The sequence below is a fragment of the Mirounga angustirostris genome, unplaced genomic scaffold, assembly GCF_029215605.1.
Source record: "Mirounga angustirostris isolate CCGP_5_RB_7025 unplaced genomic scaffold, mMirAng1.0.hap1 SCAF_5, whole genome shotgun sequence".
NCBI classification, from domain to species: Eukaryota; Metazoa; Chordata; class Mammalia; order Carnivora; family Phocidae; genus Mirounga; species Mirounga angustirostris.
In genome coordinates this window covers 5,766,689-5,790,880 of record NW_026991713.1, presented here as the reverse complement: position 1 = coordinate 5,790,880, position 24,192 = coordinate 5,766,689, and the positions used below count along the sequence as shown (strand labels likewise).

At 52.9% G+C, this 24,192-nt stretch overlaps 1 protein-coding gene across 1 annotated transcript in view; it reads left to right on the top strand.

Annotated features, from left to right (window-relative positions):
• Positions 1-540: 540 nt before the first annotated feature.
• MPPED1 (metallophosphoesterase domain containing 1) overlaps positions 541-24,192 on the top strand; it is a 62,594-nt gene continuing 38,942 nt past the window's right edge. The window contains exons 1-2 of the mRNA XM_045866756.2: positions 541-1,053; positions 8,489-8,670. Of these exons, the coding sequence (XP_045722712.1) occupies positions 830-1,053; positions 8,489-8,670 (406 nt within the window). The 5' untranslated portion in view covers positions 541-829. The remainder of the gene's footprint in view (positions 1,054-8,488; positions 8,671-24,192) is intronic.

Here is a 24,192-nt window from a genome sequence, read left to right as displayed (position 1 = left end):
AGGGCAAAGAGAATGATGGCATTTGCAGGCTGCGGTTCCTGCGGTTCTGTGTGGATTGGATTTGGGAAGGTTTATTTTTTTTTTAAGTAGATCCTCCCCCGCCCCCCCCTCCCCGCCCCCGGCCCAGGGCCACCCCCTGAGCTGAGTTGGTGGATGGCAATCTGTCTGGGAAAATCCCTTCTCTAGGCTCTGCTCAAAGATATCTTTAGGCGACATTGATGTTGAAGAAGGAATTTGCGCCCGCCCGTGCTCTCCACTTGCTGGGGCTTGCAGGGGTGTGGGTGGGGTGTGTTTGGGGGTCTGTGGGGAGGGGGCTGGGTGGCAGGGGAATCTTCCCTATTCCCCCATTCGGATAAGTGAAACTTACCTTACCTGTTTCCAGAATACCAACCATTGTCCTGCCCCAGCTCCCGGTCACCCTGTGGGCTCTGGCGAATTTTGTGGAAGAACAACAACAAAAAAAATGTCTTAAGTATTTAAACATGTCGGACCGCGCATGCATCCGTCCCCGGCGTTGTGGGTTTTTTTCTTTCTTTCTTTTTTTTTTTTGGTCCCCCTCCCCTTCCTCTCCTTTTCTTTTTACCAAAGTATATTCATCAAACTGCTGAGTTGGAAAGATCTGTAATGAGTTTTTGAGCTGTATGACTGTGTTTTTTTTCTCTCCCCCCTTCGTCTTTCTAAATCTTCATCTGACATTAAATAAAGCAAATCCCAAACAGATTAACTGTCGTACGGTTCTGCTCCGTCTCCTCAGTCTGTTCCCAGGTCTGGCTTGGGGCCGGGCGGCGGCGGCGGCGGCGGGAGATGCCTGGGCGGCCAGCAGAGGTCCATGTGGCGCGCTAGGTGGGATCCCGGCGTCCTGAAGGCAGAGGCCCTGGCCCTCCTGCCCTGCGGCCTGGGCATGGCGTTCTCCCAGTCGCACGTGATAGCCGCTCGGAGGCACCCACACAGCCGGCTCATCATTGAAGTGGACGAGTACAGCTCCAACCCCACCCAGGCCTTTACCTTCTACAACATCAACCAGGGCCGCTTCCAGCCACCGCACGTGCAGATGTAAGTGGGCCGGTCTGGGTGGGACCGGCTGCCCGGGGTGGGCTCGCGGATGCGGGGTGCCTCCCGGCCTCGGGGCCCAACGGCTGAGGATGCTTGTTGGCCGATGTGATTCTGGAGGCTCTGAGTGGGGAGGGATGTGTGAGACGTCGCTGGGACGGCCTGGAGGCCGGTTCTGGCTCCGAGTGCTGTTTCAGTTGGCCGGGAGATGTTTCACAAATATTTAACAATGAGGTGATGGCACATAAAAATCCAGACTTCTGGCTTTGCTTTAGGAAACCGCAAGTCCCAGCAACTGCGGGCCCACAAGGCCTCATGGCGATGTCTGGGGCACTGAGCTCCAGATGCCCCTTCTTGGTATTTGGGTTGGTGACTCCTGGTCTAATTCATGTTCCTCATTGTACAACCGGGGAGACTGAGGGCCCGAGAGGGAGGGGCCTTGCTCTAGGCTCCAGGCAGGTTGGGACCCTAGTTTTGGGCTGGCTGTCTTCCCTGACCTCTGTCTCTTTCTTTTGTCCAGCCGCTCGGAGGGGCTTCTATAGGGAAAGCAGAGATGCTTTCCTCAAGGACTGGGGAGTCCTGCTGCCTGCCCAGTGGGGCTGATGGAGAATTCCAGAGATGTCCCAGAAGGAAGGCCAAGGCGAGGGCACAGATTCGGGATCCCCTGGGACTGGGGGGAAACTTTCCCCTCCCTGGGTGGTTTTCTGAGGTCTGGAGAGGCAGGGGAAGCCCAGGGAGGAAGTGGTTAAACTCCTGGCTCTGCCCCAGGCAGCTCCTAGAAGACCCTCCCCCTCCTTTATCCCCGACTTCTTCCAGGGCTGTGAGCATCAACTCGAGGGAGCAGTGATAACGTGGGGGCCTGGTGGCTGTCCCTTTGGGGAGACTGGAGAATCTGGCTCGTGGACCACTTTGGAGAAGGAGGCCAGGGGGTTTCCAATCCCAGGCCAGGAGGTTGGGGGCGGGCGGGTCGCTGCCTCTGGTTCCCATGTGGCTCCCTCAGGAGCCGCCCTCTGTTGGGAAGTGTGAGCGCGGACAGATTCCTCATGGGAAGAAAGGCTCTGGAAGGCAGGCAGGCAGGCACCAGGCCTGGGGTGTGCTCTAGCCCTGGGCATGCACCCTCCCCTCGGTGCTTGCTGGGGAAAACGCTCATCTCTGTGGGCACTGAGGCCTGGTGTTGTCAGCAGCTGCCTGCTTTATTTTTTGGCACATTTCTACTTGCGGAACTAACTGCCTCCTATTTCCATTTTGGGGGCCGGATTGGCAGGTTGGGTCAAGACGGAAGGCCCAGGTTCGCAGCATTTGATTTCTTAGCGGTGGGGACCTTGAGGCCTGGCAGGGCCGCTGCAGGGAGGGAGACCTTCCCCAGGCCGGGTTTTGTCTTTTGTCCATGGGGTTAGTCCTCTGGGGCTGGAAGTGACCCTGCCTGGGGTCCCCGGAGGCTGGGCTGGACTCCTGCCCCAGCGGGGACGGGTAAGAGCACCTGGGTGGCAGGCAGAGCAGGTGGGGTTCATGTAGCCTGTGCCCCTGCCCCACTTAGAAGGGTCCCCGGGCACCGGAGATAATGTCGTGTGGCACCGTGCAGAGCTGTCGCTTACAGGGCCCCGCAGACACCCAGGCAGGCCCCAGCCCCAGAACAGAGCTGGGGGAACAGGAGGTCAGAGGGGAGGAGGCCTGCCCCACGCCCATGCCCATCTCACCCGGCCTGCTCCACGTGGCCACCTCCCGGGACAGGGGTTCCAGGCTGCCATCGGCAGCGGGGCTCAGGGGTTTGGGCAGTGAGTGCCCCGGGAAGAGCATGCCCCGAGCCCTGGTTCTGGGCTCCTCTCGTCCAGTGTTCCCTCATTGCCTGCTCAGGCCAGCCCGGCTCTGAGACGCAACTTGGCATAAAGCCGGGGGAAGCCAGGGCCAGACAGGGATTGGGGGGCTGCTTCCTCCCACCCCCCCTTCTTTCAGACTGCAGGCCCCCAGCACGAGGGAAGCGTGCGGGCTGCTGACGGTGGCTGTGCAGGTTTCCATGGCGAGTCTCCATCGTGGGAGACACAGGGAGGATGGATGCCGCTTCCCAACACATGATTTATCACTGCCCTGGGCTTTGTCTCCGGGGTGAGGGATCGAGGGGCCGTATTTAATAAATCCACAATTTATATTGAATAACAACAGTGACAATCCAAACGTGGCCCCCGGTTGAGCCGTGTGATTTATGTGGTTGCCCCAGAGACCCTGGGGGTGATGAGACTGCCTTTGCCTGAATAATAAATCTCTGGATCTGGGCCTCTGGGTTCAGGGCCCCGAGACCAAAGATCCCTCACCCTGAAGTCCTAGAAACCCTGTGGTGGCCTAGGGAGAGCCCCTCCAGGTGCCAGCCCTTCTGCCCTGTGGGGGGCCGGGTGCATGTGTGGCCCTGTGACCGGTGAGAAGCCTTGATGGGCAGGATTATCCTGACGGTCTGCCTGAGAGGTGCCTTGGGGGCTGGTGTCGGGCATGGTGACTCTTCTCACTGACCTTTAAAAAGAATCCTGTTGGTGGAGACTCGAGTCATCCCATTTAAAGACCCTCCAAGCACATCTTGAAGAATGTGGCCGAGGGGTGCCTGGGTGGCTCAGTTGTTAAGCGTCTGCCTTCAGCTCAGGTCATGGTCCCAGGGTCCTGGGATTGAGCCCTGCATTGGGCTCCCTGCTCCACGGGAAGCCTCCTTTTCCCTCTCCCACTCCCCCAGCTTGTGTTCCTTCTCTCACTAGCTCTCTCTCATCAAATAAATAAATAAAGTCTTAAAAAAAAGAATGTAGCCAAGTGGCTGGAGCATGGCTGTGAGCCCGGCCTGGAGATGCCCCTGTGTGCCGGGCTCCTGGACCTCCTAGCCGTTCCCGGTCAGTGCGTTCATCCCCTCTCCGATGCGCTGAGGTTTCAGAGGGGACCCTGTGGTCCCAGCCCATCCACACACTGAGAGGCCCCCAGAGGCAGTGGGGGTCGGCCTTGAGCCCAGAGAGGACGGAGGGGCAAGGCAGAAGGAGAGGTGAGGCCTGGAACATTCTGTGCCTCCTCCTGCCTCAGGTCCCTGCGTGTGCTGTCACTTCTGCCTCCCCCAGGCTTTGCCCTGATAACAAGGACTCATTCTTCAGATCTCACCCAGCCGTCACTTCCTCGGGAAGGCTCTCTGATGGCTCGCCAGACCAGGTCTCCCCTTCCCTCGAAGCTGGCCCCAGCTCTAGGGGCTCTCCCTGCCACCAGCCTGGAGCTGGGCCCTGGAGCCTAGCACAGCAGAGAGATAGGAAGAAGAAAGAAAAGGGAGTGAGGATAAGGCAGGGAGTATGGCCCCAGAAGAGTGGGGGAGATCTAGGAGGGATTCCTGGGGGCAGCGGCATAACCCCTGGGCTAGAAGGACCAGCAAAAGCAAAGGCTCAGAGGTGGGAAGGAAGGGCAGGCACGGGACTCAGGAGGGCAGCGTGGTGGGGGTCACCTCAGAACGAGGGCCTCGTGAGAAGAGCACTGGGCATTTGTGTGACACTGAGCTAATCAGTCACTGCCTGGGTCTCAGTTTCCCCACTGTTGAATGAGGGGAGGGGATTGGTAGGCTCTCCCATTCGGGAACACTTTGGCTGCTGCGCAGTCACTTGTCTAGACATGTGGTTGGAACCTCACTGAAGGGAGGAGTCCTCTGTCCCCCCACGGCCCCCCATCCTTCAGAGCTCCCCATTTCCCCAGAAGTAGAGATGACGGAGGGGACGGCCTCTGCAGAGTTTTTGCACTTCCAGAGAGCCAGTGGCTCATGGGAGGGGGAGCCCCGAGAAGGGCCAGGGCCCAGGAAGCGGCTGCAGGGGGCACTCATACCCAGCCTTCGAGCCTCGAAGGTCTTTGAGTTTTCACACCTTCTCCCAGAGTGAGCAGGCTGTCCCCACCTTACAGAGCTGGCCTGGAGGGTGGGAGGGTCCAGGGCACAGTGAGGAGGTGGCCCAGTTGGGGTGCAGGCCTAGTCTGGGCGCCGGAGGCCATGTTCTCTATTCTGCACCCTTCCTGCCGCCATGATCCCTGTGGGAATATCCCTTGTTAGGCGGGGGAGAGGTGGCGACAGGTTTCAGGTCTTAGAGAGAAAGCTGCAACTGTCACCTTGTCTCTGGCCCCTGCAGAATGTCCCTGGAAAATAACCATTTTGCTTTGTTTTCTCTTGTCACAGAAGGTGTTGGGGTTAGATGCCTAAATTCCTGTCGTGAAGACCCAGGTTCAAATCTACTCTTTAACTTGCTAGCCAAGGCCTTGGATACAGGACTAACGTTTCCAACCTCAGTAACTCCCTGGGACCGCTGTGACTCAGGTGTTAGCCAGTGTTTGGCATGACAAGTGTCAGAAACCCAATGTGAGTTGTCTTAAGGGTAAAAGAAGAGTTTACTGGCTCACCTAGTTAGTGAGAAAGTCCATGTTTGGACCCAGCTTCAGGTATGTCAAGCTCTCCCACCTTCTGGTATGCTGCCTTTCTTTCTCTTTCTCCATATCTTGACTCTTCTTCTTCTTCTTTTTTTTTTAAGATTTTATTTATTTATTTGACAGAGAGAGAGAGAGTGAGAGCAGGAACACAAGCAAGGGGAGTGGGAGAGGGAGAGGGAGAAGCAGGCTTCCCGCAGAGCAGGGAGCCTGACGCGGGGCTCGATCCCAGGACCCTGGGGGTCATGACCTGAGCGGCAGACGCCCAACGACTGAGCCACCCAGGCGCTGCATATCTTGACTCTTCTTTTTCTTGTCCTCGTCTGTAAAATGGGCATACCCATAGTACCCTGCCCACACAGTCACTGTGAGCGCAAGGACAGTGAGTGTGTGTCATGCGCTTAGCAGATGACCAGCTCTCGATCTGGGAGAAGCATCAAGCACCCATCCCATTATCATTTGTTGTTATTTCAATACAAAATACAAGCCAAATAGCTGGAGGATGGTGCAGGGAAGTAAGATTCTTTATTTTTTTCTCTGGGGATTATTAGGTTTGCATCCTCACTGAGCTCAGTAGCCTCGAGGTGGAGGGAAATAAGCACGTAGTTAATTAAAGAGCCCGGGCTCCAGCAGCAGGCCAGCCCCACTGGAGCCCTCAGAACTCACGCTACTGGCTGATGGCGGGCGGGTCTGAGGCCTGCTCAGGCTCCTTGCTAAGGGGCTCAGGGGAGGAGAGCTTGTTGGGACCGGAGGTGGCTCTGAAGGTGGCATCTCGCTCCCTGTCTCTGCCTTCTTCGTCTCTCTTGTCTCTTTGACTTGGCCTCTGTCACCTTGTGGCATGCCCACGACCTCAGTGTGTGTAGGGGTGAATGAGTGAATGAATGAATGAATCTGATTGGCTCACTCATGTTCCTGTGCCAGGACGAGAGCCCAGGAGCGATCGGCTGCCCTGGGTCCAGTAGCTGTGTTGGGGCAGCAGGATGTGCAGGTGACCCGCAGGCCTGCCACCTGCCAGACTGTCTGTCAGGGGCTGGGGCGGGGGGAGGGGGCAGAGGAGGGAAGGGACTCAGAGGACAGAGGCGTGGGAGGGGAGATTTTAGCTCCCAGACCAGCTCAGGTCCTACCTCCCCCTGGAAGCTTCTGTGGAGCCCCTTGTTGGGGTAGGGCCTTCTCTGTTGCCCCATCAAAGCTGTCTGGCCGAGTCTGTCTCTGCCATCAGTCTGGAGTCTCTTGGCCTGGGATCAGGCCTGGTTCATCCCTGTGGCCCCAGCATTGAGCTCAGGGCAGGCCCACAGCGGGTGGGCAGAATGTGCTGGGCTGAATGAATGAATGAATGAATGAAAGGATGCTTGGATGCAGAAGGAAGAGGAAGAGTCCCAGTGCCTTCTTGCTGGTTGCCATTGGACTCAGGGAATCTTCCTGTTCTCCCTGGTCACACCTCGCTCGGACCTGCTGGGGGTCTAATTCGGCTCGAACACCCCCCCTCAAGGGCCAAGCGGGCTCCCGGCACCGGGATGCCATGCAGAGAGGCTGGCTTGGCGCCTCCGACTGTGGTGGATAGAGCGTTCTAATGCTCCCTGCACATTAGCATGCTGAACCCACGTCTCTCGTAAGGTGTTAATTAAATTTCTTCGAAGTATATTGTCTGAAAAAAAAAAAAAGGATAATTAGAAAGATGTCTTTAAAAGTATTTATGTAACTGATACGGTACCGCTTTTGGTTTGCCGCATAATTAGATTTAAACACAACTCCTAGAGCCGCATACTCATTTGGAGATAGCTGCTCGTTGAAATGTCATTGTGTTGTTTTTAAGAGTTTTGAGCCTGGCAAAATCATTCAGCTGAGGAGGTTGAATGTGGCAGGGGGAGCACTGAACTGGGAGCACAGAGGCCACTCTCTCAGTGCCGTTGTCTGCGGAACCAGAGGGCTATGGTGGGCTTCCCGGAACAAGAAGTTACATTCCTGCAGCTCTTTTAATTTTCTGGTAATTTTTGCTTAGTGAGGTAGCTCCATTTTACAGGCAAGCAAAGCAAGGCCAAGTTGAAGGTCATACATTAGTGATAAGGGGCAGAGCTGGGGTTTGAAGCCTGGTCTTCTGATTCCAGGACCCTTTTCCTACACACCCATGGGAAGCCCTTGTTTTTGTTTTGTTTTTAGAGATTTTATTTATTTATTTGAGAGAGATAGAGGGAGAGCATGAACTGGGGGCGGGCAGAGGGGGAGGGACAAGCAGACTCCCCACTGAGGCTCGATCCCAGGACCCTGAGATCACAACCCGAGCTGAAGTCAGATGCTGAACCTCCTGAGCCACCCAGGCGCCCCTGGAAAGCCCTTGTTTTAAAAATGATGGGACCATCTCAGAGTTTAGAAAAACTGCCTTGGTTTCACGTGCTCCCGTGAAGTCCCCGCTTTCCCACGCGGCTCTCCCTGGGTGCTGTGCGTGCTTCGAGGGGCGCTGCGGGGGGACAGCTCTTTCACTAGGGCCAGAGACTATAGCCCTTGCCTTGTTGATGGGGCTGACGGCGTGCCCAAGGGGGTGAATGAAACTGGTTTTTAAGGGGTGAAAAAAAAGTTTATTCTTATTATAAAGCCCAGATATACATACAGTGCATGAACACATATACAGCTATCTATGGTGTTAAAATCTCATGGGAGGGGAGCGAGTAGGGAAAAAACATCTAAAGAGGCCCCGCAGGGGTGATGGGAGAGAGGGTTAGCAAGAGCCAAACAGTGGGTTAGCTGTTACAATCACAGAGTGCCCACTGGTGCTCCCCACTCGTTACCTCCTTGGACCCTCCGAGGGCCCCGTGTTATAGAAGGGAAACTGAGGCCCGGGGGACCACACATTTTTGCCCGGCTGGCGAGCAGAAGAGTCAGGACTCGGACCTCCGATGTCCCATTGGGAAGGCTGGGCGCACCGTCTGTGTTCGGGGTGGACGTGGTCCAGGTGGACAGGGCTGTGAGGTGTGGCTTCAGCCATGGGCTGGACACGGGTCACCTGCCGTGTCTTCTCTCCCTGCAGGGTGGACCCCGTGCCTCACGATGCCCCCAAGCCGCCCGGCTACACCCGCTTCGTCTGTGTGTCTGACACCCACTCGAGGACGGACCCCATCCAGATGCCCTACGGCGACGTGCTGATCCACGCCGGGGACTTCACAGAGCTGGGGCTCCCCAGCGAGGTCAAGAAGTTCAACGAGTGGCTTGGTAGGTGCTGGGCAGGAGGTGGCCTTGCTCTGCTCCCCGGGGAAGCCCTCCCTGACCTCCCACTCTGTCACACCTCGACGTCTCCTACCCCAGCACCTGTCTCAGCTGTGACTTGTTTGTGTGATTCTTTTGGCCTGGGAGATGCCCCCCCGAAGGGATTTTGCTCAGGTCTGTTTATGTCCACTGGCGTGTCCAGCCCCCGATGCCTGGTACAGGTAGGTGTTCAACAAATAATTGGTGAGTGAATGAATGAATGAATGAATGGGCGAATGAATGAATGTCTCTCTGGGAATGGCGATGTCCGGGCAGGCACCACCCACCGCCCTTGTGACGGCTTCCCCAGTGAGGGGACCCGCCAGCAAGAGGACACGAGTAGGCCCCTCCTGGGGGCAGCTGAGCGCTGTGGGCAATGGTGGGCGATGATTTACAAGCATACCCCCAGGGATTTGTCTTCAGCTTTTTGCTTTCTTCCCAAACAAAAACGACATAAATATGGAGTGCGCCTGGGAAAAGCTGCTTGCTTGGAATCCAGAGAAACCTCCGAGGGTGTTGTCGCTGCCGTGGCCTGGGGGACAGATGGAGGGCCCCTGGGTGGCCTCGCTACGAGCTTCCGGTCTTAGAGGTGTGGGTGCAGGGCCAACCCACCTCAGGGCCCAGCCCCGCTCCCTGGGCTGCCAGCCGGTCCCACCCCCAGGGCCCTCCTGCTGCACAGTTGGCTGGGAGCTCCGTGAGCAGAGGGCCAGGAGCGGCGCGGGAGGCTGCAGTGAGCGAGGGGCCCAGCTCCACCAGTAGAGACAAATATTTACAAGCAGGGCCTTCCCCTCTGCTTGGCAGGCTTGGAGCTTTAAATATTGATTTTTTGAATGGGAAATTCTGATCAAGTGCCCTGCTTGGGCTGGATCGTGTGAAGGACGGGGTGGGAGAGAGCTCCTGCAGGGTGGGTCGGCCGCAGGCTTCTACCGGCCCCGTGCTGCCTCCTGGCCCCGGCCGCCCCCTAGGAGGGGGTCCTCGCTGGCCTCTCGTCCCCCTGGCTGTGGGTCTCCAAAGATGTGAGGCTGCACTTGGCTGAGCCAAGAGCCTATGTCTGAGGCAGATGCCAGGCTCCCACTGTGGGCCAGACAGTGTGTCACTTCATTGTTTATGCTCACTTGCGTGAATGAATGAATGAATGAATGAGTGACTCTCTGGGAATGGCGATGCGGGGGGCAGGCTGTGTGTACCGTCATACATGACTTTTGGGAACTAGGTGAATTTAGGGACAGGTGCTGTTTTTGTCCCAATTACGAAGTAGAGGATGTCAGCCCGAGGTTCTCACCCTGAGGTTCTCTGGGGGGGGACTGTTTCCGACGAGCCCCCGGCTCACGAAGAGGTCCCATCCCCGTGGAGTGGATGAATGAACCAAACAGGTTTTCCCTGCTGTTGGTGCAGGGAAAGGGGGCTGTTTCAGGCCGAGGGGAGAGTGGAGGCTGGGCGTGCAGGCGGACACTTGAGAGGAGCCGCTGTTTGCTGTGGCCGGCGAGGGGCTTTGGGGCATTGAGGGTCCTGGAAGAGAGGGCTGTTCTGACCACAGCTCTGAACCTCAGGATCACTGGGGGTGCAGGGGGCCAGCACGGCGAGGTGGGCATTTTAGAGACATCGTTCTACCTGCCTCTTCACAGAAGTCAGAACAACCATGGGAATTTGGGGGTCTTCATAATTTGCACTTGGAACTGCATTGATTTATTTGCCTGGGCTGTTGCTAGGGGTGGGGAGTGTGAGCTTACAAAGGGGTCTCCCTTTTAGAAAAGTTTCCTTTCCCCCAGGCTTCTCCCCTTGACTGCTTTGAAGTGTTTGTAGACGTCATTCAAGTAGGGTGGGCTGGGGTCGGGGGGCCTTAAACCCAAGAATGAGGAGTCCCTCTCGTACTTGATTGAGTGGCAAGGAATTCGCATGTGAGTGAACGTTTAAATAGGAGCAGCTTCTAGAAGTCCATTTGCAGCTGGCTTTTTGGGAACATGCTTGTTGTACGAAAGTAAGACTCATCCTCCTCGGGCTGGCAGTTCAGGTCCCCGGGGATGTGGTGGTCGTGGCTGAGAGGTGGGCGGTGCGCTCATTAGGTCCGTGTAGGTGCATCCATCTGGACACATGTGCATCTTTAGACAGCTAGTGTTTAATGAGCGATAGTATGTGCCAGACACTCTTCTATGCCCTTTGTGTGTGTGATCAAATCATTAATCCTCCTGACAACAGAATGAGGGGGGAGCTGTTGTCATCCCCATTTTGCAGAGGAGGAAACTGAGGCCCAGAGAAGTGAAGTGACTCACCCAAGGCCACACAAATAGTAAGGGGCGGAGCTAGGATTCCAAGGCAGGCAGTTGGACTCCAGAGCCGAGCTCATGCTGACCCGTATCTCCTTTCTTGGTCTTCTTACGGTGAAATCTCTCTGATTCAGTGTAACTGGACTTTGCCAGTTGGGGCCGGATGTCCTGGGTCTGCTTCCTGTCCTGCTAATTACAGAGGCCACGTGACCTCTCTGAGCTTCAGTGGCCTTATTTTTGAGGCAGGTGGTCAGACTCCCTTTGCCCTGCCTCCCTCTTTGGAGGTGGATTTTTTCCAGGCTCCATTAGGATGGAGGAATTGACTGAGTTTTATAAACTGTGAAGTGCTGTGTACCTCGTACCATTGCCCCCATGATCTGGCGTTTGCCAGATCAGGCCTCCCCTTGGGGTAGAGGTAGGGGTCATGGGTGGGTCCCGCAGGAGGGGGGGCATCTGATCATGAGGTCATGAGGCTGAGCAGCAGGGAGAAGGGGTAGAATAGTTTGTGTGCAAAAGTGTGTGGAGTTTCTGAGAAATGTTGATGTATGATCTTAGCTATGTTGGCAATTTACACACACACACACACCCCCGGAGAAAAGACCGGAAGGAAGTACTCATTCACCCATTCAGTCTATCTCACTGAGAACCCACCACGTGCCACGTGTGTCTCAGGCACTGGGGTGACAGTGGGGTGGGAGGAACAGGGCATGCTCGCATTCCGGTGATGGGGACGTGGTGCATCCTGGGAGGCGGGCTCGTGTTCACATAGGCCTGTGGGCCAGGGACCAGAGTTTGGGGTTGATTCTAAGTGCAGTGGGGATTTTGGGGAGGTTCATTAGGGGAGTGACCTTTAAAAAGGTGTTCGAAGGCCTGGATTTAAGAGTTAGATTGGAAGCAAGGAGGCCAGTGAGGGCAAAGTCTCTGGAATGTTCCAGAACCGAATGTCTGAGTGGGAGGATCATGGGGGATTTTCTTCTTTATGGTTTTCTCTCTCCTCCACCTCGATTTTCTATAGGGAGCATGTGTTATTCTGGTGGCATCATATAAAGGGAACAGTAAAATCTTATTTTTTTTAAATATTTTATTTATTTATTTGAGAGAGAGAGCAGAGAGAGAGCACAAACAGGGGGAGCGGCAGGCAGAGGGAGAAGCAGGCTCCCCACTGAGCAGGGAGCCCGATGCGGGGCTCGATCCCAGGACCCCGGGATCATGACCTGAGCCGAAGGCAGACGCTTCACTGACTGAGCCACCCAGGCGCCCAAAATCTTATTGCTTTTAAAGAAATCTTGGCCTCTCTGGTATCTGATGCAGGGTGGGAGTGAGGGCAGCACTGACCTCAGGCCAGTCCTAGTGTCATCCAGCCACTCAGGAGGTCACCTGGAGCCCTTCCCTAGGCTAGCAGGGCCCCACCTGCCTCTCGGCCCCACTGGCCCAGGCTCTCCTCGGATAAGAAGTTTTACAGATTTGAAATTCACAGCTGGCTTCTTCCCTGTTCATGGATGTCATGGAAAGCATTTAAAATCATATTCCAGGGGCTACCTCCAGACAGACAAGAGGAGATTTAAGAAATTAATAAAGGCCTTTATAAGTCAAGATTAGGCACCTAACTGGGGGTGTGTGGCTAAATTCAAGCTGACTCTAATTTGCTGGCAGGTGCATTGCTCTGGGCTTGGCTGTGAGTGGTGACCATGTTCTGCCCATTTACAAGGTTCTTTCTGGGTCTGAGTTCGTTGGAGGGGGCGGGATTGGGGGGGTGACAGGGTTCTCCTGAGAAGACCATTAATATCTTTCCTGTTGGCCACTAATATCCCAAACATATTCATGAAATAGAAATGCCAGCTTAATTTGTAAATGTTCCAGGGAACAGCTAAACAATTGCTAAGGACAGGCTTTTCAGCTCTAAGGAGAGAAAGGGACAGCAAAACTTGCTGAAAATGGAAGAGAATGTGCTAGAAGCTCCTTGCTCCTCCACAGCTAAAGACCTCAATGTCACCTGAGCCACATTGGCTAACTGCAGTCCTCGTTCTCCACTCCGGGTCTTGGCTCATGCTCTCCCCCCAGTGGGGAACGTTCCTCCTCCATCCTACGGAGTCCTGCCCACCCTCAAGGGTCGGGGTCTGTGAAGCCTGCCCCACCCCGTTGGGCAACATTGGTCTCTCTTCCCTCTGTGTACTCAGAGCTCCCAATTCAGGCCCTGGTGGCGGCCCTCACTTCGTGGCAGGGAATTATCTGTGCCTTCATGCCCCCGTCCCCCACCTAGACCGTCAGCCCCTGGAGGGCAGGGCTGAGCCTCATCCCCAGCAGCAGCCAGCACTCGGCCCCAGGAGGCCCTGGACAGAGGCTGTGGGCTCGGGCTGGACTGGAGTGAGTGGGGTACTGGTACATGGTGAGCCCGTCACTGCATCCCCAGCAGGCCGTGCACAACCAGCTGCCGTCGGCGGGGGGAATAGCAGTAAGAGGGGGCTCTGAGGGGCGCAAGCTGTTGCAACATGGAACTTGCGGGGAGTCTGAGAAGACCCAGGGTCGGAGGCTGAGTTGGGGTCTCCACTATGAGGCCAGGAGGTGAGGCTAGCAGGGATCTGGACCCAAGCGAGGTGGGCCAGGTATGCCAGGTGGGCGTATGGGGACCCCCTTGGAGGCCAGGGCTGCTGAGGGCAGGAGGAGAGGCTGAGCACCCACCTCCCAGGATGCCAGCTGACCTGAGGCCTCGACACCATGCGCATCTGACCCCAGCTAAGAACACCAGGCTGGGGACGCCTGGGTGGCTCAGTCGGTTAAGCGTCTGCCTTCAGCTCAGGTCGTGATCTCAGGGTCCTGGGATTGAGCCCCGCATCGGGCTCCCTGCTCAGCAGGAAGCCTGCTTCTCCCTCTCCCACTCCCCCTGCTTGTGTTCCCTCTCTCGCTGTGTCTCTCTCTGTCAAAGAAATAAATAAAATCTTTAAAAAAAAAAAAAAAAGAACTGAGTATCTGAGCTGATGTGCAAAGTGCCACCAGGCTCACTCTCTGTGACCAGCAGGTGCCGGGCTGGCCTCCTCAATTCCCGCCAGGAGAAGCCTGCAGTCTCTGTACCCCCACTCCCCCCCCCCCCAGCTCCCGCGGCCGCAGACCCCTGCACGGGCCCCGGGAGTGACAGCCCGGAGGCCACTGGCGGCTCGTCCTCATCTCTTCTCTCCTCTCCTTGCTTCTCTGCGGAGCTGGACACAGCCCCGTCTAACTTGGGTTCTCCTTCTGCGGTTCCCACACCCCCGTCCTCTTGGCATTGCCCCGTGTCCAACCCCCTTTGTTCCTCGTTTTGTTCCTGCCCACTGAAGGCGACTCCTCCAGGGGGCCAAGCTTGGGCCTTTCCAGGTGACAATCACATGGGCCCCCAGCGCTGGCTCCAGCCCAGACCCGCAGACACCTCCCCCTCTCTCCCCAGTCAGCTTTCTCTTTGAGATCCACTCTTCCCAGAAGATACCTCCTCCTGGCTGACCACCGGGATTTCAGGCTCATTCTGTCCCAAACCTGTGACCCATTCCCATTGGGCTATGCAGCGTGACCCCCCCCCCCCGGCCTCCATCCATAGCCTCTGTGCCCTCTGCCTTCCCTCAGAGGCTGGTATCAGCTGTTACTTATTGTTATTCTGACCCTGCTGCTGTCTGCTTGTCCCCTCCACCTGCTGAGCCGCCGTGGGCACCTGGCCAGGCTCGCCTTCTTCCTGTAGGATCCTGTGGGCCCCTGCAGGGTGGAGATGGTGCCCCGCTCTGACCGCAGGGCCCTGCCTGGCCCGGAGGGTGCTCGGCAGGAGGGTGTTTGTTGAATAACGCGTGGTGAGGTCTGTGAAGCACACGACACACCAGTTAATTAAGTGGCATGCTACCCTTAGCGGAATCAGGCAGGGGAGGAAGGTGAGGGCCTGGTAATGGAGTATTTGGAAGTTATAATTAACTTCTTACTGGTGCCCTAGCATGAAACGATATATAAGACAATATAAAAGGGGTCCAAGGATTTAGTTAAATAGAGCTGCGTCTTTTGCAAGTAAACCCTTAATTAAAATCTGTGAGGGAGGAAGAGATAGGATGGGAAATGGAGAAATCACTCCGAAGCGGAGTCTGGTTCTTGCTTCATCTGCCCCAGTGTTGAAGGCCTGAGGGCTGCAGAAACGGGCTGCCCACAGCCCTTGGCCTCTCTGTGATGCAGTCCAGGAGCCCGTGGAGTGGGCTCGGGGGGGAGTGAGGGGACCCGGGAACTGGAGGCACGGGGTTGTTAGAATTTGTGGGGATGACTGTTTCACGGCAGCCAGAGGTGACCACCCCCTCAGCCACCTCTCCTCCTCCTGGGGCAGCCCAAGTTCTGGGTGTCCCCCACTCTCGGTCCACCCTTCCTGTCAGGGGCCACCCTCCCCTCTGTCCCCAGCAGCGTGTGCGAGGCCCTGCTCTTGGCTTACCCCTTTAGCTGTAACTTTCTGACCCCCATCCTTCCCGCCTCATCCCACCCAGCACTTCTTACCTGTGTGCGCGTCGTCGGCTTGCCACGCTTGGGCCGGGACCTCACCCCCGCTTACACTACTTCACGCTCTGTACTTGCCACGTGGCGTGCCTCCTGACCGCTGCTGTGGCGTGGTGTGGGGGGCATCCCCCATTTTTGGTACCAGGCTGCAGAGACAGTACCTGCCTGGCCCCACCCGCGGGGAGCAGGACACTTGCCGGGGTCCCCCCAGGCATTGCCAGCGTGCTCTCCAGGCGACAGAGCCTTCCCCTGTCCGGCACCACGGGGGCAGGGCAGAGTGGGGGTGGGACGGAGTTCTCCTGACCATGGCCGACTTCCCCAGGGCTGTAAGCCGCTCAGGCTCTGCAGGGACAGGCCTCACACTGATCCGTGGTCAGGACCCGCAGCCTCTTGGCCGGAGCAGGGGACAGAGCACTGAAGTCAGGGTTCCTGGGGCCCACTTCTGGCTCTGCCCCTTACCCACCAGGGGACCTCGCTTTCACCCCACTGAGTGTCCAAACTCCAGAAAGTGTGTCACGTGGACCGTGTGTTACGTAAGAACCGCCTGGTGCCCCAGGTCTGCATTCCTCCTGGCCTCTCAGCCCTGGGTGGGTGGGTGAGGGTCTGCCTTTCCTGCTGGGCTGTGACCATGGAGGACAGGGGAGGGGTCCATGCTCACCCCAGTCCATACATGTCTTAGGAGCCCCCTACATTCGCTGGCTTGGTCTTGGAGGTTCAGGGATGACCACCACAGGTGCGGTCCCTGCCCAAGGGGCCTGGGGACAAATGCAGGGAGGGTTATAAAGATTAAATAAAGGGGATCATTTTGGTGATTAGATCAGTAAATCAGGTCAACAAATAGGGGAGGTGATAGTGACTGGGGCAGGGGCTTATCTGACATAAGATGGCCCCAGAAGCCCCCTCCATAGCTGGAGGCCCACAAGGCTGAGCCCAGTGGCCATGGAGGCCCAGGGAGGAGGCCCAGGCCTGCTGACCGGCAGCCTGCAGCCTGCAGCCGGGGCAAGGATGTGGATTTTATTCTAAGTGTCAAGGAGGCCACTGGGGCTGAGGCAGGGAAGGGACACGGTCCGACCCAGTGTTTCGAAAGACTCCTTTGGCTGCTGGGTGGAGCCGGGCTGTGGCAGGCAGGGAGGACACCGGGCACCAGGAGAGGCTACACGGGTGTTGGCGAGAGGCCAGGGGAGCTGGGACTGGACCTGGGGGCAGCCGTGGGGGCAGAGCGCAGTACAGGCTTTGGCTGCAGTTTGGAGGTGACAGCAACAGGATTTGCTGATGGGAGGTATGGGCAGAGGGTGAGGGGATCACTGCCTGGCATGAGGCGGACACCCAACAAGTATTGGTTAAGCAAAGGAAGAAAAGAGAAATTTTTATAACGCGGTCACGTCAATCAAAATGTTCAGCCAACTCTTGTTGCTTTTTTGTTTTCCATTTTTTTTTTTTAAGATCTTACAATGGTCCTCATTGAGTATGTCCAGTAGACCTACAATGGGTCCTGGTTCATTTGCTCATTAGTTGGACACCATGGCCTGATTCAGACCTTTCCAGAAACATGTGATTCTCGCAAAGACTCAAGACTGAATATTTAATACAAAAATTTTCTTGGACTTCAGTCCCCATGTCATTTCTGGCAACTTTCTGCTCAGGAGCCGGTCAGTGTCTGAGGATTTTTGTTGCAGGTGGCACAGGGGCCAACGTGGCTGATAAGCAGGTGCTCGCTTAGGTGTAAGATTGATGCTCAGATGAAAAACTGGTGAACGGTAGAGCAGAGATTTGGTGTTCATTTAAAAAATTAAATTTCTATATTCATAAAAAGATTATTCACAAAGCCAAAGTGTGTTTTAGGGGCTAAAGAGAGAAAATTACCTTCTAATAAAGATGAAAAAAAAAAAGTCTAGAATTCTAAGTTGTGGTCTAATGATTTTGACTAGCTGTAATTACAGTAGATTCATATTAATGCATAAGCCCCTTGAAAGGTATGTTTAAGTGCTAATTATCTTTTTTTAAAGATTTTATTTATTTATTTATTTTAGAGAGAGGGAGGGGCAGGGTGGAGGAGAGGGAGAGAGAGAATCTCAAGCAGACTCTGCACTGTTCTGGATCTCACGACCCTGAGATCATGACCTGAGCCAAAATTAAGAGCCAGACGCTCAACCTACTGAGCCACCCAGGCACCCCTTAAGTGCTAATTATTTATTTACAAAACAGAATGGCTTTGGAAATGAATGAGACCTGCTGGTGTCTCATTCATACTGTGTGTGTGTGTGTGTGTGTTTGTGTATTTCAAACATGTTTTGCAAGATCATCATCCTAAAAATTTCTGCCTTAAGAGCAACAACAAAAAATTTATGTTTAAACAAGGTACAGATGCACATCTCTGGAAAGCTTAGGCTCTCTGAAAGTTCTTCCTTTGTTTTATTTTGTTATTTTGGGGGATTTTTTTCCTTGCTTATCTATATCCCATTTTGTGCCAAAAGATTTGAGATGCTTTATAAAAACAGTAAGAATAGTAAAATGGTAGAATATCAAGGATAAATTAAAAGCCAAGATTAAAAAAAGAAAGAAAGTAGAGTAGTTCAGAAGGAAGGCCCAGGGCCACATGGACCCTCTGAGCTGGAAATCAGAGCCTGAGCTTCCTAGGGGCCAAAGTGAAAAGGGAGATGCATTTGATAAATGGCTTTGATGACTGGGAGGAGGAAATGTGCAAGGCCCTCTGATTGTTCCGTCCCCTGTGTCATGTTGGATGTCTATCTCATTCAGCTGTGAGTGTCTTGAAAACCAGACTTGTGTCCCTGTCATTTCTGTGCAGGAGGATCTTGGTAAAGATTTTTGTATTTGGACAATAACATTGAATCTTTGTTTGATGTTTCTCAGTATATTAAACGTGTCCATTTCTGGCATTCATTTTGTGCTCCACCCCCCTTCGGATTGATTGAAGTTTCTTTTCTTCCCCTCTACTGGTTTGGAAATTTTACATTCTTTTTCAGTTTGTTTAGTGGTTACTCATAAATTTTTAATATGCATCTGACTTAACTCAGTCTAAAATTAACACCTCCATTCTTCCCTGAAGGTCCCTGGAATGCACCCACTGCCATCTTATATATCTTTGCTGTCTGGTGTCTCACTTCTAATTTGTTTTTAAGCCTGCCCTGAAGTAGGCATCATCATGATTATTAATAATAATTGTTTCCAGTTTTTACTTGATTGTTTATTCAACGTATGCTTGCTGAGCACTGGTTATGGTGCTGGGCATGATTCTGGGCACTGGGGATGCAGTAGTGAACAAACAGAAGACAGGTCATGGATAAAGAGAGCTCTAGTGTGTTGGAGAATCAGGATAAGGGGTCAGGGCAAGACCTTCTGATAAGGTGACACTTGAGCAAAGACCTGAATGGGGGGAGCTAGTTAGGGAGGGCATTCTGGGCGGAGGCAGCAGCTCTGAGTCAGCGGTGCTGGTGACACCTTTGAAGACCCCCGGGGAGGTACATGGCTGGATTGCCATGGAGGGCTTGAGGGAAAGAATGGGGAAAGCAGAGACTGGATGGGGGATAGGAACCAAGTAGGGAAGGTCAGGTGGCTTCATGTAGGAAGTGGCACTTGAGGGAGACCTTGGCATTTGGGCAATGTTTGGTCAAGTGAAGTGTGGGTTTAGGCAGGGGAAGGGGCAGGCTAACCAAGGGTCTGAGGCTGGAGCTCTGCCTTGCCATTGGTTTGCAATCATTCACTCACTCAACAAACATTTATTGAGCACCTGTCTTGTCCTAGATCCTGTGCTAGGTACTGAGGATATAGTGGATAGCAAAACAAACAAGACTTCCACTAGAGAGACATATACATAAGAAAACACCATGGCATGATGGAGACAAGGTGAAATGGTAGCCTGTGACCCATCTAGGTTTAACTCACAGCTCACCTGCCTCCCAGGTGTGAGACCATGGGCAGGTGACTTACCTGCCCTGGATCTCAGGTCCCCATCTGTACAATGGATCCTCCCAGGCTGGTGGTCATGTGGAGGAGGGATGTCATGTTAATCATCACATGGGCTAGGAGCCTTTGCTGGGTTTCCCTCCATGACCCTCTCCCCCCTGCAGAGCGTCTTCACTCATTAGTGCTTATTCAAGGCTGTGGAACCACTGGAGGAAATGGTTGGTTGGTAGAGAAATACTGGCTTGATCATTCAAGAGTTAGGAAAGCAAGATTTTCTTGCTGGTGTGCTTCTTCTTCTTCTTTTTTTCCCCCTACCAACGTGGAGAAATGTATTCGGATATGAAATAAGCCTGTGGGTTTTTTTTAAATGTCATTTCCATGCTGGACTTCATTCCAAAACAGGAATAGTCAACAGCCAGAACATCCTGGCTAGCACAGAAATGAAATATTCTATCCCCGTGTGCACACAAACTTCTGAAATGTCTGGAAGATCCCACCATTTCCCTTCCACACCTTCCCCCGCCTGCCTCCTGCACCTGGACTCAGCACAGACTTTATCAGAAGCTCTGTGTCTGGTTTGGTTTGGAGATTGGGATCACCACTTAGAGAGGATGTGGAAACTGCCCTGCCCCACTGCTGCTGTTTTTACTGAGCTGCCCCTGCTTGTGGGGTGTCGCCCCACCTGGTCTCTCGCATCATCCTCACAGCCAGCCCTTCTCAGACTTCAGGCGCATGAGAAGCCCCTGGAGGGGGAATCTTGTTCAAGTCCAGATCCCAATTCGGCAGGTCTGGGATGGGCTGGAGATTTTACATTTCTTACTTATTTCTTCTCCCAGGTGGTGAGTAGTAGCCCTAGACCAGTGCTGTCCAGTCCAGTAGCCACCTGCCTCATGAGGGTATCGAGCACTTAAAAATGTGGCTAATGTGACCAAGAAGCTGACTTTGTGTTTATTTCATTGTGATTAATTTAATTAATTTGAAATTAAAGAGCTACAGGGGGTTAATTGCTCTTGTACAGAACGACACAGCTAGACAACCCCTTGAGGTATCTGCGTTAATGTCTCTGCAGATGAAGAAACTGAGCTCAGGCTGGTGAAGAGCTTGCCCAATATTGTACAGCAAATAAAAGTGGAATCAGGATTCTAACCCAAGATCTATGCTCTTTCTTAAATTTTTATTATTTTTTAATACCTAAGGTGATTTTTTTTTTAATGTGGGAACTTCCCCTGTGTATCAGAAAATCCTAGCCTTTTCGATTAGCAAATCACTCCTTTTCAAGACTGTTTTGATATTCGTGACCAGGAGTAACACTTTATAGCATCAGGGCCAACCAAACAAAGTCATATGTAAGTTGCTGACAGGATGGAAGAGTTTGTCCAACACCCTACATTTCATATCCAAAAAACACGTTTTGCTACAAAGCCTCAATTCCAAGTCTCAGGAGCTTAACAACAATAATGACTTCCTCTGGTTGGCGCTTTACAGTTTAAAGGCACTTTACAGTTTAAAGGTGCTTCTCCCTTGCAACAGGCAGCCTGGGCTCTTTGTAATGTTGTCCCCACTTTACAGATGAGGAGACTAAGGTACAGTGCAGGGATGTGGTTTCCTGGAGGTCACCCAGGTCCTGGCTTTCAGATGTCACCTTCTCAGAGAGACCTTCCCTGGATTGGTCAGCTCCCCCACCCTGATGCTTCCTGTCCAGCTCACCCAGCTTTATTTGTTCCATATCCATTATCCCCACCTGACCTGGTACATAATTGTTTATTCCTTTATTGCCCATATCCCACAAAATTCTACTTCTCCAAGGTAGGGATCTTGTTGGTCTCATGCATGTCTGCACTTCAGCACCACGGACAGCACCAGCCCCCCCCCCCCCCCGTGGGCACTCTTATTTGTTTATTATTTATAAATTAAATCAAATTCCTTACATGAGAGAGGAGCCACTGGGAAAGATGCTGCCTTTGGAACAGCAGGTGGACTCTCTCCCCAGCCCTGCCTGGCCACATGCCAAGGCTACTGGGCAGCCTCGAGATAATCATTACTCTTGTGCCTCAGTGTATTCATCTACAAGGGGGTACCAAGTGGGGTAATACTTTCCTTGTGGAGCTATTGTGAGGATTGCATAAGACATTGCAGTTGGGATCCTGCTTAACTAAGCACGTGGGTCTGGAGAGACTGGCCTCAGTTTTTTCACCTATAAAAGGAGTCTAATATTGACAGAGCTCAATGAGGCAGGGGGTGATCTGGGCTCAGCATGGGACCTGGCATGGGATAAAAATATAATAAAGTCAGCTACTGTTTCTGTTGTGGATGTTTTATGAATACCTCTAAAGTGCCCACCACAAAGTAGATGCTAAGCTGATGGCAGCTTTAATTATTATTATTAATATCATCCAAAGATGCCTTCCTTTTTTTTTTTTTTACAGTTATTTAAAAGTTAGGATTTAGTTCTTTGAAATTTGTTTTAAAAAGAAAGCAGATTTTTTTTTAAGCGTATAGGTTTGTTTTTTTTATTTCTCTTAAGAAGAAGATGAATTTCACACCTTTCTGAGTGTGCACGATGCAAATGAAGATCTGAAACTCACCGAAGGCCGTTTGGAGCTAATTCTGGGCTGGTTTGACAGCCACGACACTGAAGGGGAAGCACTGAGCTGACAAACCGGGGCTTTCTTGGGTAATGTCCCAACCTCTCAAAATAGTCACTTTCCAGACTACTGTTTGTCATACTGGAGTTCTAAAGAATTTTTCGTTCATTGATCCAACTGTGTCCCCTCCCCCCTTAGCACTCTTCATTGGTTCCCTGCTGTGTCCTGGATGAAGTCCAGACCTTTGCCTGATAGCTGGGGTCCCCTGTGGGTGTGATCCCACCTGTCCCTCCCAGGCCTGCTTCCACCCTCCTTCGCTGGCCCCGGGCTTCTAAGCAATTGCCAGATACCTAGCAGGTGGATTTTCCCACTTTCAGGCCTTTGCTTGTGTGAGGTGCTCCTCCTAGGATGCCCTTCCCTACCTTGTCTGCCTGGGGAGCTGCTATGATCCCTGATACCTATTTCTATGATTATGTCTCTCATCCACCGTTTCAGAGCCCCTCCCTTACTCCTGGTCAGGGAAAGGAAAGCTTAGTGCTGTATGGTTCCGTAGGACTTGGAATCACCCCAACTACAGATCCCAAACTGCTTGCCTGTGTCTTTCCCACACTAGAGGGCAGGAGAAGGGGCTGTGTGGGGACCACTCTGTTCCCAGTTCCCAGCACTTATTAGGGCCTTAAAAGGATTGTGGAATAAAGGAATGGGTAAACAGAGGGTGCAAGATGATTTTACTTTAGCATATCTTAACATCCAAAATGTCTTTTTAGCTTTAAAATGGTGGGTTTTACAAAGAAATATAAAAAAAACCGGAATCCGTAGTCTTAATCATTTTTGAATACTTATTTCGGTGGCTACTGCAAAGAACATTGCTTTGGGCTATATTTTCTCCTCTTTAAAAGAGTTGTTTGTAGCCAGAAGGCACCTGTGAAACCTTTTGGAAAAATATTCAGTAGCACAAGGGCTAGGTATCTGACCTTGTAACCCTGCCTTTCATCCAGAGCTGTCAAACCCTAAGAGAAATCCATACTGGGAGTTTTCTGGGAAGGTAGAAGCAGGTGTGGGCTTCCTGTCCTGAAGCTTCTCAGCTGGGACTTTTTGATGCGGGGGTGGGGGGGAATGGTGACGAGGGTGATGAACTTTGTAAAACCAAAGCTCCATACCTATTAAGCTATAAATCCCCATATCCTCTCCCCCCAGCTGCAGGCAACCACCATCCTACTTCCTGTCTCTATGAATTCAGTTAATCTAAGGACCTCATATAAGTAGAATTGTACAGTATTAGTTCTTTGGTGACTGGCTTATTTCACTGAGCATATCTTCATGGTGCACACATGAGGCAATTGCTTAGAAGCCCAGGGCCAGCGAAGGAGGGTGGAAGCAGGCCTGGGAGGGACAGGTGGGATCACACCCACAGGGGACCCCAGCTATCAGGCAAAGGTCTGGACTTCATCCAGGACACAGCAGGGAACCAATGAAGAGTGCTAAGGGGGGAGGGGACACAGTTGGATCAATGAACGAAAAATTCTTTAGAACTCCAGTATGACAAACAGTAGTCTGGAAAGTGACTATTTTGAGAGGTTGGGACATTACCCAAGAAAGCCCCGGTTTGTCAGCTCAGTGCTTCCCCTTCCTCAGTGCTTTCCACCTCGAAACCATGATGACCTGTGAAGTTCTAAAATTGTTTGCCTCCACAATTAGGATGATTGGCCTCCAGGGTTCTAAGATTCTAAAGACAGCATTTCTAGGATTCTAAGGTCCCAGGAACCTACGGTTCTACCAGCTCACAATTCTAGTTGTCTGGAATTCAGGTCCTTAGTTTTCTTCTTCTGAGATTTTTAAAAAATTTAAATTGTGGTAAAATATACATAAAATTTATCATTTTAACTTTTTGTAAAATGTACATTTCAATGGCATCAAGCACATTCACAGTGTTGTGTGATCATCACCACAGTCCGTCTCCAGAATTTTTTCATCTTGTAAAACCAAAGCTCCATACCTATTAAGCTATAAATCCCCATATCCTCTCCCCCCAGCTGCAGGCAACCACCATCCTACTTCCTGTCTCTATGAATTCAGTTAATCTAAGGACCTCATATAAGTAGAATTGTACAGTATTAGTTCTTTGGTGACTGGCTTATTTCACTGAGCATATCTTCATGGTGCACGCATGTGTCAGAATGAATGTCCTTCCTTTTTTAAGGCTGAATAATAGTCCATTGTATGGATAT